We start from the raw sequence: 16,279 nt of genomic DNA, 5'->3' as shown, positions 1-16,279 counted from the left end.
TTCGTCGGATTTCACGTAAAATAAAAGATGAAATTTATATATTATACAGTAATCGCGTTCGAGTGGCGATCGTGGCGCAGAGGATTGTGCGCTGGTAATCCGAAGACCTGGGCTCAAAACCAAAACAAAACATTGTTGGTTTTTCGTTCGATCGCCACATATAGAGAAGTGGATATAGAGAGAGGTGTTATGAGAGGTTTGGGCACGTTCCTTCAAAAACGCCTTGTAACCCTAAGGGGAATCAATAAAATGTATTTACAGTAATCGCGTTCGCGATAGAGAGCAAGGATGTTCAAAAAGAAGAAAGTAAAAAATAGAAAGTTTAGTAGCCATCCCTCATACGATACAATTGGAATTTTGGTTGTATTCGGAGATGCGACAAGATGTACACGCATTCACGTACAGTCCCCGTTGATTTCTATGAATTTCGTCCGATACGTTGCTTTTCCTTCACGCGCCAATCTTCCTTGATAATGTCACTGACTTTCTCGCCGATCATGATGGTTGGTGCGTTCGGATTGCCGCTAACAATGGTCGGCATTACAGAAGCATCGGCGACTCTGAGTCCCTTCACCCCGTAAACTCTCAGTCGCGGGTCCACGACGGCCGTGGGATCGCCTCGCGGTCCCATTTTGCAAGTACCCGTTGGATGATAAATTGTGAAGGTAAAGTGTCGTACGGCGCACTCCCAATATTCATACGTATCGAACGGAAATTTATGGCAGCCTGGCATACGAATCGTATGAGGTCTCGAGCCGAATCGCTGAAACGCGCTGGTATTGGACACCCGCATCGCCAATCCGATCCCTTCCACGAGAACGTCCACGTCCTCCTTATGCGTGAAATAGTTGGGATTGATATCCGGCTGAACCAAAGGGTTCTTGCTCCTCAATCTGACCCAACCTGTGCTCTTGGGCCGCAGTAGAAGCGGTAAGATCGACCAGGTCTCGACGTTGTGCAAGGGTTTGTACATAATGTTGTACACGCGATCCCTCAGACCGAGAATCTTTTTTATTTGTTCGCCATCGGAATTGATGGACGTTGGCGCGAAATGGAACTGCACGTCCGGATAGTCACCGGACTTGTCAGCATACTTGGTATTAAGAAAGGCCAATGCCTCGACTCCCGGAGTAGTCAGAGGTCCTCGCTCCCTCGCGATGTATTCGAACATTACCGGGACAGTTTGAAATCGCTCCTTCATCAGGGTGATGGACTCGTTTACGAGAAAAGTCAGCCCGCCAAGGCCGACATGATCCTGAAGATTATCCCCAACTCGTAGATCGGATATCACTGGAATATCGAACTCAGTCAGGTGCTCGCTGGGACCGATCCCGGACAGCATGAGCAAGTGAGGCGAATTAATCGCGCCGGCGGATAAGATTACTTCTCTTCTGCATCTCACGACCTGCTGTTTACCGTCACGGAGGAATTGTATGCCCGTCGCCCTTTTGTCGGCGTTAAAGAGCACCCTCAGAGCCTGAGCGTGCATCGCTATGTGCAAATTCGATCGATTCTTCACCGGTCGTAGGAAGGCCTTTGCCGTGGAGCATCGACTGCCACGTCGAATTGTCGCTTGCGTCAACATAAAGCCAGTCTGATTGAACCCGTTTATGTCGCGATTATCATAGCCCATCTCTTGACCAGCTTGCAGAAAGGCGATCGCCAGAGGAGATTTCCAGGGTGGCTCCTGCACCGTTAGGTAACCACCTGCCTCGTGATAAGGTGTCCTCGCTAAATACGGATTACGATTGTCTTCAGACTTGAGGAAATAAGGGAGCACCTCCTCGTAACTCCATCCCGTATTACCCGCTCGAGCCCAGTTGTCGTAATCGTACCTGCGAGAGCAAAGTATCGTTCTAGTCCTAGCAACAAAGGTGAAAAATGTACCTACGTATAATACTTGCCTATTACCACGAACATAAATCATGGCGTTGAGAACGCTGCTTCCTCCGAGTACTCTGCCGCGCGGCCAATTACACCTGTCGCCTATCATGGCGAGACAATAGGCAGATGTGCTGGGTGGTGAGGTCTGGTACTTCCAATCGAATTCCGTGAGCTGATTGTATCCGGCGAGCAGAGGGATGTCCGATATTTCGTTCTCATCATCACCAGCTTCTAAGAGTAGCACCGACCAATTAGCTACTTCCGACAATCTCGAGGCCACCACGGCACCCGCGCTGCCACCTCCGACCACTATAAAGTCGTACATTCGTAGCAGCTGAAATTGTTTATCGCGATTCATTATGTAGTATTCGTTACGTAACTGAAAGTTCAAGTATGCAAGGTATAGCGGGTATGCCGCTATGCGGCTGGGAGGATTTCATTTTGAACAAGAAATGCAACATTAATATAAACATCACGCGTATTCGAATATGTATAACTTTTCTGTATGAACTCAATTGACCTTGAAAAATTGTTGGCCGAGCAATTAGTAAGTTGAAGCAACAATGGTTGGCACACTTAATTTTTTTTATGTTTTCTCAAATGATTACGAGGTGCATCGCACGTAGCTGTCCCTTGATATTATAAAAGTTTTAAACCATAATTGTTAATTTTATCGTCGTCCACACGCGCAAGGAAGAAAGAATTCTGATGAAAGTGTTAAACGTTAAAAGGAATTTTTCGTGCCACGAAACTGCCAACTATACCAGTTAACAATAAGATAAAAGATTGACGTGCTTCTTGAAGTCAGGAATTTAGTCTCTCCATATAAGATGATAATACTTTTATGTCTCCAATTTAACAGAGGCGCTAAACATGTAAGTGTTGCATATAAATTTGTTTTTTACCGTTTTTTTCCAACTTTCAATTGTTGCACATATTTATTAAGCTACCTTTTTGATCTCATTTTGATATATATTTCTAATGTTATTGGCCTGATTTCACTCAATACGGCGTTTTACATATGTGACACTTTACGGTTTTAGTTATGAAAATTGACTCATTGTTGGCACAATGTGGGAGCTTCTAAATGTTGTGAGCGCGCTTATGTTAATTTAATGCACTTGAGAAGGACTGGAATCGCAGTCGAAACGTAGTGCTAGTCTAATAAAAATTGCCAGTTGGTCGAAGAAAGGAAATTTGTTTATTTATTACTCACTGGCGAAGAAAAAGGTTTCATCTCAGAATTTTAATAAGATAAAAGCGTCAAGTGAGGACCAGCCTCTTACGTTGACATTGTTTACACATACATATGTATAAATATGTATATCGCTCATGCCCGTTCTACACCTAGGGATGATCCTACTTGTGGCTCATCCGAGTGAGTAAATGTATAGACCAAGATGGTGCCATTTTTATATAACAAGACGGTTAAAAATCATAGTGAAATCACACAAAAACCATGACAGTCATGCTAAAATCCCCGTGTAAACTTCTCCACTCGGATGAGCCACAAGTAGGATCTATCGCGGACCTATATCCTATATCCTAGATTTTAAATCCGTTGGTCAGTAGTCGGTGACTTACACGCGTGCACTACTTTATCGACTCTACGGGGACTAGAGTTATGCAGGGATTGCCTAAAGGTCTAAATTTTCTACAAGTATTTGTACCTCTTGTGCATTTTGCGGGTGCGATTCTGGGTCGAGGTTATTGTATCTGTACACGGTGAAACCGATGGCCAAAAGTGGAATCAAACCGAGCCCGAGAACGGAAGTGACGCCGATCAAGCTCGTTAACACTGCTGCCATTTCCGTTTATATTCCGTTCACCACCAGACATCAATATCCGAATGCATGTCACCCGAGTAAATGATTCTTTCGAAGCATCAGTAGAGAAATGTGAGTCGTCTGAAAATAAATTACTAATTAAATTACCAATAAAAATTAAAGTATCTATCGATACTTGAAATAAACGTATAAACATCATACGCGAGTGAATTATAGGTTTGTTTTCTGTTCCTGCACTGGTGAACTGGTGCAGTAAACTAGAATGAGAAAGAAATATGCTTGTCTTACTCTGATTCATTGCACTAGTTCACTAGTGTAAGAACAGAAAACAAGCCTTATGTTTAAAACGATTATAGAAAGAAATGATAATGTACAATCTGTGAGTAAATACAATACCGAGAAAATTATGTAAAAAGAATCAAAGGAAATATAAAGAAATAATATTTCTTGCAATAATGTACACCTATGAGTAAATACAATACCGAGAAAATTATGTAAAAAGAATTCAATGAAATATAAAGAAATAGTATTTCTTACAACGTGACAAGACGAACTTTTTATACAAGTTAATTATATTTACGTATGTCAATTATAGATCGCACAGAAACTTACTCAGAAATGCTATTATATGGCTTACATACGACAGTGAGGAACGAGAGAACGAGAGAGAGAGAGAGAGAGAGGGAGGGATAAAATGGAGGACGTTCGTTACGTTTTAGATATTTCGTCTTGTAAACGTCAAACCAATGTCGTTTGTTCTGTACATAAGCATACCTTGTCTCAGATACCACAAACTTGCTGGGAAAAGTGTTGCGGGAATGGTGTCAGCGTCTGTATGATTTCCACACGCATTCTGTACACGCCGTACATTCCCATCCACCTACTTCTCTCTGACAATGTGACCAACAGTCAGATACCGTTTCACTCGGTAAGAATTGAGTCGCCGAATTTTGTATGGCGTCTCGACGTCGCTGGCACACTTGCAAATTCGAATATTGTCCGTTACAAAGATATCCTAGCAATGATAAGCGTTTACTACGCTCGTATCTGCAATATGCACATCGATGCGTCACTCGCGTGTATTTTTGCACGTTATTTCCCGATACACTGTTTCATTGGCTTTTATTTTATATATATATATTTGGCGGTCTTTTTCTTTACTTACTACGATTTCTCGTGAGATCCAAAACGATCTTCCGATATTTGAGCTCATATTTGCGGCCAGAGTCCAATCATATCTCAGTTTTATCCTGCGTCGCTACGTACAAAACGTACGTGTGATACTGCACAAATCTGCCTGTGATAAGCTTAAACTATTGGTGAGAAGAAGCAATGCAGAAATGTCCGATGATAAGCCGGCAAAATGGCAGCGGAATGAGAGCTAACGCCGGTAAGAACCAGACTGCGGTGCACTGGTGAATGTCCCAAGTGAAAACCAGCTGAGCCCCTAGTATATCCTTTCAATACCAACGTCACGTACGAAAACGTGATCCCGTAACGTAGAGGCTGTCGTGCAAATCCGAATCTTCTCAGATAGACTAGACATTATCTTTGCATTCCCAGGTAGTACAGACGAACGTTGGAAAATAAAAAAGTATTCACTTTTTTAAATTCTCTAGGAATTATTGCAATCTGTTTCAGATAAACCCCAAAAGAAAGGGGAAACTCCTTCCCGTTCCTAGTGCGAGTTCTTATAGAGTACAAAAAGAATTAGTTTTAGATCCGGAAAAGTGCTCAGAATTAGTGACATAAAACAAATTCTCTTTGAATTCTTAGGAATTAATGTTTTAAGAACAGAAACGGAATTTATTTCACAGTTCGGGAATTTAAAAAGAATTCTAATTGGGTTGTTTTTGAAAATCTTTATATACAGGGTGTCCCATTTTAACTTGGACAGTAAAATATCTCGAAAACAGCCCAGCAGACAAAAATGTTTCAGACAAAAGTTGTTTGGTTTCGAGGGGGCCATAAGATGGTACCATTGGTTTGACCTTGAAGAATTATTTGAAGGTCACATAAAGGTCACGCCAATTTTTTTAAATGGCGTTCCCTATTTTTTATTACATATTCTTGTAGCTTACCTCGAGAGCTTTCCAAAACGCTATTATAAAGTATTTTTTTATTAAGAACTTTTTGAATTATTAAGGTTTGAAAGTTCCAATATTTTGACATAAATTACAAAATATCTTGTAAAATATTCATTTTTTATCATCTTACCTTAATACTTTTTTGAACAGAATAATGATACAAATCAACCGGTGTAAAGAAAACACAATTTTGTAACAAGTAATAAAAAATTTTTTTTTAACAAAACTAAACTAAACATCATAAAGTGCAAGATGTGAAACAAGATAATGTGACATTTCTCAAATCTTGAAATAAATCGAATATTCTTTTCTCTTATGGTTTTAATTATTTGTGTTGTTTAACAATTGGTAGATTAAAATACGATGCAATAAAATGAATAATTATCTTAAGAGGCGCGAGGCAATAAGCACGTAAGAGTAACAGGCAAGTTCTCTCCGGCGCAATGTTATCGAGATTTTGCGTATGCGATTTCGCAACGAACGTTATCGAACGAAGAGGGTCAGGCGGCACATCGTTTTCTTTTCGAACGCGTGAATCGTATGCTAGACTTTCCTCTCTTTCACGCGTGGTAACGGTGTCGATATCTTTCTCTTTGCTTTCGTGGTCGATGCACGTGGCGAGGAGACGAAAGAATTTACTCGCGTGCACTTTCTCTCTTCTGTGATGTCTACGTGCCGTTCAGCAGGTAGCACCTCTCTAACCCATACATTTACCTATGCAATTACGGTGCTCTTTAGTAACTACGTTGCCACGCGCTGCGCTTCGATTCTCTCGTTAAGCCGCGGTCTGCTACGGAAATCGATGTGAAAGAAGCTGTAATTTCACCTTTGCGACTTCGACACAATAACCTTATTTCGCGATACAAATTCTGAAGGATTCTACGTTACGAGGGGTCGAGATCTATGCGAATCATGTGTGACAATGTATGACTTAATATTTTAATTTTGTCCATGTCGCATCCGGAGAAATATATTCAACATCCTCGTGTAACCAGACCCTCAATTAACTTTACTAATTAATTCCACAGTAATTGGTGCATTCTGTAATTCTGCGATAAAGTGTACTTGCGGAAATGCAAATAAATTTGAACGGTTTATCGATCAAATCCAAACATAGTAGTAGTAATAGTAGAAGTAATTCGCTATACTTTGAGTGAGCAATGGTGTCCTACTTTTTTCCCCCCACAAAGCCTCATCGTTTAACGGCTTCATCGAGCCACGCACCGGCCCGACAAGACTCGTTGTTGTTTTCTTCTGTTTCTTTTCTACAAAATTACATAAATATGCATGCCAGGCAGACGTGCGAAAAATAAAAACAGCGTCGGTGAGGATTGAAACATTTTCAATTGCACATTCATGCATATTGCACAAACTGGCGTCTCATTTCTCTTTATCGAAATGCGTTGAACATTTCGATTATATCGAGAGAGAGAGAGGGGGGGGACGGGGGGACGCACATGTTTTCCACCGAACTTGTTTATATCATGTCTTACAATTCACGATTTAAACTTTAGTGATTATTACCCTCGAACGAATTTGTAGTCGACTCCTCGCTGATAAAAATATTCAGATATAGCCAAAAATTTACGAGAGTTATAAGCGTGGAAACGAGGGGTAAACCGCTCAGGACATTGTGATACAGATTTGCGACATTACTGGGCATTAGGCCCCTGCTGGGGCATTATAAAGATAAAATAAGATATTATCCAGTCGACTTTTACCACCTCTACAACACAAACACTTATATCTCGACGACGATCTTTCAATCTACAGCAGCTAATAAATCCGAAAAGAAAAACGGCTCACACTTACAGCTGTTATGATTTGCGTTGCGAGCGATGTTTATCTTTTTATCTTTTTATCTTTCGACTTTATATTTAAATTATATTTTATACTCTATTTATTTTATACATTGAAGATGGCCTAGAAAAAGGCCGAAACATTGGTATTTTTATGTTTTAAATATATGAGAATGTTATTATTGTGACACTAACATCTAGTCTCTTAGTCCTTTTATTCATTGATTAAAATAAGATAATAAGATTAAGTAATGCCCACTAGACATTGGTAGAATTGGTGTACATGATTTTGGCCAGCGGTTTACCCCTCGCGTGAAAATAAACTACTTCTAACGAAAATAAAAAATCCTACTTTGACCTCCTTAAAAAGCTAGCTAATTTTAAAGAATAACATTAACAATATATAGATAAACACATGACGCGACCGATCTTAGTTTGTAACTACAAGTCATCAGAGAGTGACACAGATCTGTCCATAAAACTCGCACTAATAACGAAGAACCGAAAAAATGTAAGTTCAAGACATCTACTATCAAATTCTTAATATTAACAATCTAACCAAGAAAATTTACAGATCGGATCAATCACCAGAAGAACGGGCCTATTTTAGCTGACTAACTAATAATAGGAAAATCGGAATCGCAGTACAAGTTATTAGACGGGAAAGAACAGATCTCGGAAAACAAAAACCACACGATAAGTTAACTAGAAAGAAAATGCGACTTATAACTCTAGACACAAACTCCATCTTATATCTTTTACTTTTTGACCTTATTTATACAAGTTAATTTATTTATACACTTTATACATTCTCACCATTTTATACTATTAACCTAAATTTAGATATTTTTACTATTTTATATTATAAACTCAAAATTTGCGCTGAAGAAGGTGCTGTGAAACGTTCGCAACAATTCTGTATACCCTCGAATTTTAACATATACCAAGTAAATGTTTTAAATTATTAACTATTTGACTTTTATCTTTTATTCGCTCGTAACATTGGCCTTTGTAATGATTCATTTGAAAATAAAAAACTTCAGCAGGTCATGTACATGTTTTAACTACGGATTTTCTTTTGTGCTATTTTTAATTAATTATTTCGATGCAAAGATGGCGCGGAGCAAAGATAATATTTTTTATTCGAAATCATGCTCTCTGAAATCGTCCAAGCTTCTTTATACTCGTGTCACATTACAAGCAGTATTTACGATTTATAGAAAACTAAGAACGTGGAGCATAAATTTACAAATCGTATACCGTGTTGGTACGTGTGTACCACTGCCTTATACCCTTGCCTTATAACCCTGATTTTGAAAGTACTCGAGGAAAACAAGTCGGAAAATAAATTTCGCTTGCCGGAGCCGACCACTTCTTCGATCACTTTAATTAATATTAATTGTTGCTTAGGCAAGAATGCCAGTACATTTTGTAAATTTCAGCACGTATTAAATATTAAGCACATGTTGCGTTTGAAAAAGTTTCTCTTTTAAGTATGAAGAACTCAATATCGGTTATTTTACGTGACACTTTTACTTAAAATAATTTTAATAGTGACTCTAAATACATGCTCTTCTAATACAGAAAAATAGAATTTTTCTAATAAATTATATATTGAAGAAGTTGCAACGAATATCGGTGAATCTGTGGAGCAGGAGAATGGACGATCTCGCGATGTCACTGGATGGATTACATAAGAAATTTTACAGGTGAAATTTACTTTCATTTCTCGAACGATATGACGCATTCAGGGACGCTGCGGAATCGATTTCAAATTTCGAGTGTCCTACATTGAAAAGTAGTAGGAGAAGTAATTAAGAGAAAGATAGAATAAAGCTATCTAAATTATGGCGAATATACAGGGTGTCATTGAATATTGGGGACTTTTTGGTGTGCAGGTAGAGCGGACTAGACCGAGTCGAAAAGCGTCCTGTACCATTTTGCAATTTTCGCAATAGATAACGAATAATTAATTAGTCAAAATTGTCGTCTTAGCCCGGCCCACCTCCCAATTCGAGCGCGTGGCGAGATGTGACCGCCAAATTTGACAATAAATTTGACCGCCGGGCGGTCACATCTCGCCGTTGACTTAATCAGGGAGAAGCAACCTGATATTGTATTAGTATCAGATCGAGCTGTCTCCTCCCATGATGAAATAAATTGAAATTCTTACGAAACGTCGTAATAAAATGGCAAACTTACGTAGCTTCGAGCCAGAAACCAAATCTAGTATTCACGTACTGTGATACACTACATCTCGTATCCCCTCTGTATAAGTCTACATATACATAGATACATATATACATACATACATATCAAATTTAGAAAATAATGTTAAATGCGTTATTAACCGCTTAACTTTTAACGATGCGTCAAAGTTTTCATTGGTACCGTAAGGATCTCAATATGTTATAAAGACCCCATTGTCAGTGTGTACACGCATGGTACTTTCGCCAGAGCTTACACAATATCGTTGTGGCAGTCTATTTGTACCATTGTACGTACTATGTGCGGTATACCTTTGTATGGACAAATCGATAAAAAGTTGATTACGACAGAACCGAAATTACAGCAGCAATTGTACCATATGTCATGTCGTTATAATGGAGAGCGTAGTTATCCTAACGCAATTGCAGATTAGTTACGGCTGATGCATTTTACCCGATCTAATCGACTCAACAAACTTCCATATCAGTTTAGCTTATCAGTTGTCTAGCTTAAATGGATATGTAAAATCGCAATACTCGTATTCTCATTTACACGTAACCCTTTGTATATAATTAGAACATTCCGCTATATTACTGGTCTTACAATTATAAGGAAATATATTTTCCATTTTTATTACTTGTCTATCAAGATCTGAGTCAATAAAAAATATCGTTTCTGTTCTCTAACTCTACAGAGATCTCTCACAATCAGATAAAAATAGTAAAATATTAAAATACCAAAATAATTACTAATGTTACAACGTTTTTAACTTGGATCGAATACGTCAGGTAAATTTCAAGGAATCAATTTAAAAAAAAAGATTATCGGTAAAATTATTTTATTTATTTAATAAAATCTTTGTCTTATAAAAGTGGAACACATTTACCGTTAATGGACTCTTATCTTAATTAATACACATCTTTATTGTGCGTAACGAAAAAAGGAAATCTCGCCGGCATGACCCCTGGCACAACTATGGCAAACCTCATACGCAACATTTGTATATAATTATAATCATCTCCTCGATTCATCTCTCCGGTCGAGTATCCAACATTTAATTATGAATATTTTGAAACACACTTATTTACGGAGTAGAGATGTCTTAATCAACAACATTTCGACGTGACTTGTTCTACTCTAGTGCTGAATTTTCACAAACCGCTATTACACAACGTCTTTGTCGACATAATTAAGAAGACGCCAGAATCTCGCGCCGAATAAATGAATTTTCATTGATATTCCATGAAAATACTCCCTCTTCTGAAGCGAGATGGCATTTTTGGCAAAAATAATCAAAAAGAATCGGATGAACGAAACGAGAGTGCAATAACAGCACACACCGAGTACTGTTATTACGTTGCACGTTGCATTAATGTAAACGTAAACTGTATTACCAAATGTTTGAACCTTGTATTATACGAGAAAAATTTTATTTACGGACAAATTTACTATTGCGAACTTATTACTTTTCTGCTTTCTTCCTACTTGCCTTCTTACGAGCTATTCCGGTATTAGATTTGAGATTAATTTCTCTCACGAAAATGCGTAGTGCTACTATTTAAAGCTGTCGTTTGATTTAACTTTCCACTTGACCGTACATATCTATGCTACAGTACATTATATACATTACACACACACTCATATACACACATACACAATAAAAATTATAAACATAATTATATTCTGTTTTTACTCTGTCTTGACAATCAATTTGTTATACGAGTACGAACGGTTTCTCCGAATGTTTCTCCGAAGATTGTAGATATATGTTATTTTTTCCTTGAAAAGGATCACAATCCGGATGGTCGAAACGTTGGAATAAGTTACTAAATAAACTACTTAGCAATCGATGTATCAGGAAGCAGCGGCAGTGACATTGTCCCTCTTGAGACGAGACCGTCCTGTCCAGCTTGCCTTTATCATATCCGCGCCTTTCTCGGCTATCATGATTACAGGTGCGTTAATGTTGCCGCTGGTTATAGTCGGCATGATGGACGCGTCAATCACCCGCAAGCCCTCGACCCCGTAGACCTTGAGCTCCGGGTTGACAACTGCCATCGGATCGTCGGGCGGGCCCATTTTTGCGGTGCAGCTCATATGATAAATCGTCATGGTGTATTGTCGGACGACGCAATTCCAGTACTCGTCCGTATAGAGTGGAATGTCCTTACAATTAGGTAGTGGCTTGCTGTGGAATCTAGAGCCGAATCTTCTCATACTGCTGGTCTCGCCGAAAGCGATAGCCGCCTTGACACCCTCGCGAAGCACCGCCACGTCATCCGGGTGTGTGAGATAGTTGTGATACAGTAGTGGGTAGTCCAATGCGTTCCGCGATCTCAGTCTGATGTAACCGCGTGATTTGGGCCTGAGTATCATCGGAAATACGCCGAAGACGTCGTGATTATTGATTTTACCAAATACGTCGTTGTAAAATTCGTCCGTCAAACCGTGAGCGTTCTTGACGTTACTACCACCGTCTGAATTGGTTGACGAGGACGTCAACATGAATTCGATGTCGGGCCAATCGTCGGTCTGATTGGTATATTTGGTGGAAATGAAGCCAACCGCCTCGAGACCGATGCTGGACGTTAACGGGCCGTCCTCAGTGATGGCGTATCTCAGCGCCGAGTTAAGATTCACCATCCGATTCATAACGATACTGATTTCGTAATCGATTAGGAAAACGAGCCCACCAACCGCTATATGATCCTGCAGATTCTGCCCAACCCCGGGTGAATCTTCAATCACGGGAATTCCCAATTGCTCAAGATGTACGCGCGGACCTATTCCCGAAAGCATCAACAGCTGAGGGCTACCAATAGCGCCGGCCGAAAGGATCACCTCTTTCTTGGCGAACACCACTTCCTTACGACCGTCTCTGATAAACTCTACTCCATACGCTCTTTTACTTTGCGGATCTATCAGCACGCGGGTTACATGGCTCCACAAGGAGAGATGAAAATTTTCTCTCAGCTGGATCGGTCGTACAAATGCCTTAGCGGTGCTACATCTAGCGCCTCGTCGCATCGTGAACTGGAAGAAGGCAAAACCAGTTTGTTGCTCGCCATTGATATCACAAATATCGTAGCCCATCTCTTCTCCTGCCTGAAGAAACGCTACGCCCAACGGGGTGACATACGGGCTATCCTGTACGGTCAAGTATCCTCCTTTTGAAAAGAACAAAAGATGTTTCTCATGTTTTATTATAGACATACGCGCGTGTGGACAAATGGAAACAACGAATGCAAAGATACGTGCAACAAGACAAATGTAAGAAAAGCGTACGGACCTGTACCATGATATCTTGCATTGCGTGCGAGATATGGATTCCTTTGGTCCTGCGATTTTTTGAAGTACGGCAATACATCTTCGTATCCCCAGCCAGGATTCCCAAAGCTTTCCCATTGATCAAAATCACGTCGATTGCCGCGAATATAAAGCATCGTGTTTAAAACGCTGGATCCTCCGAGAACCTTAAGTATTAATTAATCAATTGTGAAGAGACGGCACAAAATAAAACAATAGCGCGTTCGGCTAGGCCAATCGATTAATTAGCTTGTTTTCTCAACGTCATCTCTAGCATCTTTTCAACTTAATCTTTGCGTCTTTCTAGAAATGTAATTAATCATCGCGGTACAAAGACTTGAGAAGTAAATATTTTGTGTACATTGAGTAACGGCACTAGAAGAATTACTTTCACTCTAGCTTTGATTGCATGCCACACGTGTGTATTTGACCCTCGCAATATGTGGCGCAATAACCGGATAACAGCGTTTTGTGCGTATCCGATAATTATTTTTATTGTTATTATTTCGATGTGAATGCGATTGACTCGGTCAACGGATCTTTGATGTATGTAGTATATTAATACCAAGGTGATAGAGCATTTTAATACATGTTGACCATGAGAAACAATGTGTGTGTGCGCGCACATTGGCTCCTATCTCTTCTACAATATATAATATAATATACACATGTATATACCTTGCCTCTAGTCCAACAGCATCGGCGATCGACCATCGCCTGACAGGCCGTATCTTGCGGCTGCGTGCGGTACTTCCAATCGACTTTACTTTTGTGCAGATATAACGATAGTATCGGCACGTCGGTTATCTCAGTTTCATGACCTCCGGCCTCCAGTAGAAGCACATTCCATTCAGGATTCTCTGTCAGCCTGTTGACAAGCACACTGCCAGCTGAGCCACCGCCGATCACAATAAAGTCGTAGTCCTTCCTCAATTGTCTCGTTACGCGCGGATGGTTTTCTGGATCCATGAGGTCATAATTGAAGTATGCGAGCGCGGCAATCAGTACTGGGATTATAGTTATCTTGCCGATACCAACTCCAAGAAGGACAGTAGCTGTTTTTATAGCGGCACCAACCACCGTCGCGATGCTCATCTCTTGCTCTAGTCGTACTTTTTTAATATTAATATCAATCTCCTCCGAAACTTATGCATTCGAATAGCCAAGTTTATAACAACACTTTTTATCACTTGGCCGTGAGAAGATTTACGTGTAATGGAAATTGCTTAACGACATAGAGATCAAAAACCCATAGCTACGTGCACTAATTGTCAAAGTTGTCGAAACACCTCTCTTTGAAACCCTGTGCGAGGATCTGGAAATAGAATAACAAATTTATATTATTAAATTATTTTAGTTCGTAAGATTGACGCGATCGAAAAAATTGTTTCTTTTTCACGATACGTTTTATCTTTCTAAAGTACCGCGAAATCACGGATCAATAAAAGTCTAATTTTAATATATTTACCATTGCAAATTTATTTAATGCATATTTCACCAATCGGACAATAAATTGCCTACTAACATCTGTATACTATAAAAGATCAAAAATATTGACGGCATTAATAGTCAATTAATTTATTTCTACATCCTCGGCTTACATTACGTAGTAACGGTCTATTTTAAAACCGTCAATTCATTAATATTCTCAATAAAGTGAAATTGATTTCAGAGATTAAGCAATCGATTTTTGCACAACTTTCAAATCTTTGAAACGGTATCCACGTAACGCGAACTTAACATTTCCCCTCGAGCGGTCTCCAGGCAAATAATGAGTAATCTGAGTGAGTGATGTAAACGTGAAATTCGAGAAATCATATGTAAATATCATAATATTATAAATTATCTAAAACTAAAGACTGTTACCAAATTATATCACCAGACATTCCATACATGTGAATATTGCATCATATAGAAAGTTGACCTAGGTCACACAGTTCATTAATTTCAATTCATGTTTGTTAATTTTTAGAAGAACCGAGAAAATTTTTTATTTTCCTTTTCTATTACACGTTTTCCCGAAGACTCGCTTAACTCGTCGAATTATTGTTCAAATTTATTAAATTTATTTCAAACTTATAAAACCTACGAATTTACTTATCTCTAAGTTCCTTGAATTTGAAATCGGCTCGATGTTTTGCGACATCCAGAAGAAGCGACAATTATTGCAAGTTTTTCATTTTCAATACCAAATATGTTTGTAATTAATAATACATAAATTCATATCCACATAATTACATAAATTAAATAATTAAAATTTGCTTGAGACGAGAACCAAGTGAAAATGAAAGTTTTCCTTGCATCTCCAAAATGTAGTCGTTTAATCAGAAAACTTTTTATTAGTTATCAACCGTATTGTAATATTAAATTATAACTTGTAGAAAGAAACTGTTCAAGTCCCTTGAACGACTTAACTGTGAACAGATTAGTCCGAAATGGATAGAGACTCCGTAAACAGGTAAAAGATGGCTCTGTCTTCTTAAAATAAATTACATTATATCCTGGAACAGCCTTAAAAATGTTGGCTGCCAAAACGTTTTAGTTTTTATATATTTTTTATTTGTTTTTCGTTATTTAGGTACGTAGATGTTAATGAGTTTTATGACATTTCAAATCTCTGATGTGATTTTGATCAAAGCAAAATTGCAAAGTGTGACTAAAAAGTGTGCGATTGAAAGTTGTCGCAAGTTTATCTTTACTTAAGAGGGGCATTTCACATCGAGGAGCTAACAATTGCCAAGCATATTCGTTCGCATAACTTTTCAATCAGTCGGATTTGTATGTAAAATTAAACACGTCGATACATTAGTTAGATGATTATACTTTACCACCTTATAAAAGCATGACGGCGCGATAAGAGAAGCCAACTGGTTCCCTTTCTCCAACAAGAGTATCGCTCTGTATCATGGCACTGATATAAGAGAACGGAATCACAGATGCACGTGGTAACGATCGAAATGTTGCGCGACTGAGCAGTTTAACGTGGCAGAGAAAGCGAAAGACTGAGACTTTAAGTATTGTGTTGGTCGTATAAACCACAGCGACTTACCACCACTCCACACAACCTTTCCCACATCCTCGTTCCACAAGGTGTACGATTGATCTCCTAATTAGTGCTAAAACTAATTGTAAGACTACATTTTTGTCATAATAAAAGTTACGAATGCATTTACGATAAATTAGATGCAGTTAAACTAACAGACATGCT

General features: G+C 38.9%; 2 protein-coding genes across 6 annotated transcripts; both read right to left on the bottom strand.

Moving 5' to 3' along the window:
* Positions 1 to 314: 314 nt before the first annotated feature.
* On the bottom strand, positions 315 to 5,095 carry LOC105558338 (glucose dehydrogenase [FAD, quinone]). Of its 5 annotated transcripts, XM_012005950.1 has the most exons (5): positions 4,837 to 5,095; positions 4,446 to 4,718; positions 3,555 to 3,791; positions 1,905 to 2,218; positions 315 to 1,835 (listed from the first exon to the last, which is right to left on the bottom strand). In XM_012005950.1, the coding sequence occupies exons 3-5, from the start codon at positions 3,690 to 3,692 to the stop codon at positions 419 to 421; spliced, it is 1,869 nt and encodes a 622-aa protein (XP_011861340.1). In that variant the 5' UTR covers positions 3,693 to 3,791; positions 4,446 to 4,718; positions 4,837 to 5,095; the 3' UTR covers positions 315 to 418. The 5 variants fall into 5 exon arrangements, with proteins under 5 accessions (XP_011861340.1, XP_011861338.1, XP_011861339.1 ...); XM_012005948.1 differs by having other exon boundaries at positions 315 to 2,218; XM_012005949.1 differs by having other exon boundaries at positions 315 to 2,218; positions 4,446 to 4,650.
* Positions 5,096 to 8,207: 3,112 nt separating this feature from the next.
* Positions 8,208 to 14,490, bottom strand: LOC105558336 (glucose dehydrogenase [FAD, quinone]). Its single transcript, XM_012005946.1, has 3 exons — positions 13,750 to 14,490; positions 13,055 to 13,238; positions 8,208 to 12,932 (listed from the first exon to the last, which is right to left on the bottom strand). Exons 1-3 carry the CDS (start codon positions 14,164 to 14,166, stop codon positions 11,620 to 11,622), a joined length of 1,914 nt encoding a protein of 637 aa, XP_011861336.1. The 5' UTR covers positions 14,167 to 14,490; the 3' UTR covers positions 8,208 to 11,619.
* Between the last annotated feature and the right edge of the window lie 1,789 nt (positions 14,491 to 16,279).

The sequence above is a fragment of the Vollenhovia emeryi genome, unplaced genomic scaffold (genome assembly GCF_000949405.1).
Source record: "Vollenhovia emeryi isolate VEMERY1.0 unplaced genomic scaffold, V.emery_V1.0 DF939354.1, whole genome shotgun sequence".
NCBI classification, from domain to species: Eukaryota; Metazoa; Arthropoda; class Insecta; order Hymenoptera; family Formicidae; genus Vollenhovia; species Vollenhovia emeryi.
Note: the sequence above shows the minus strand (reverse complement) of the source record. Positions and strands in the feature narration are given on the sequence as shown.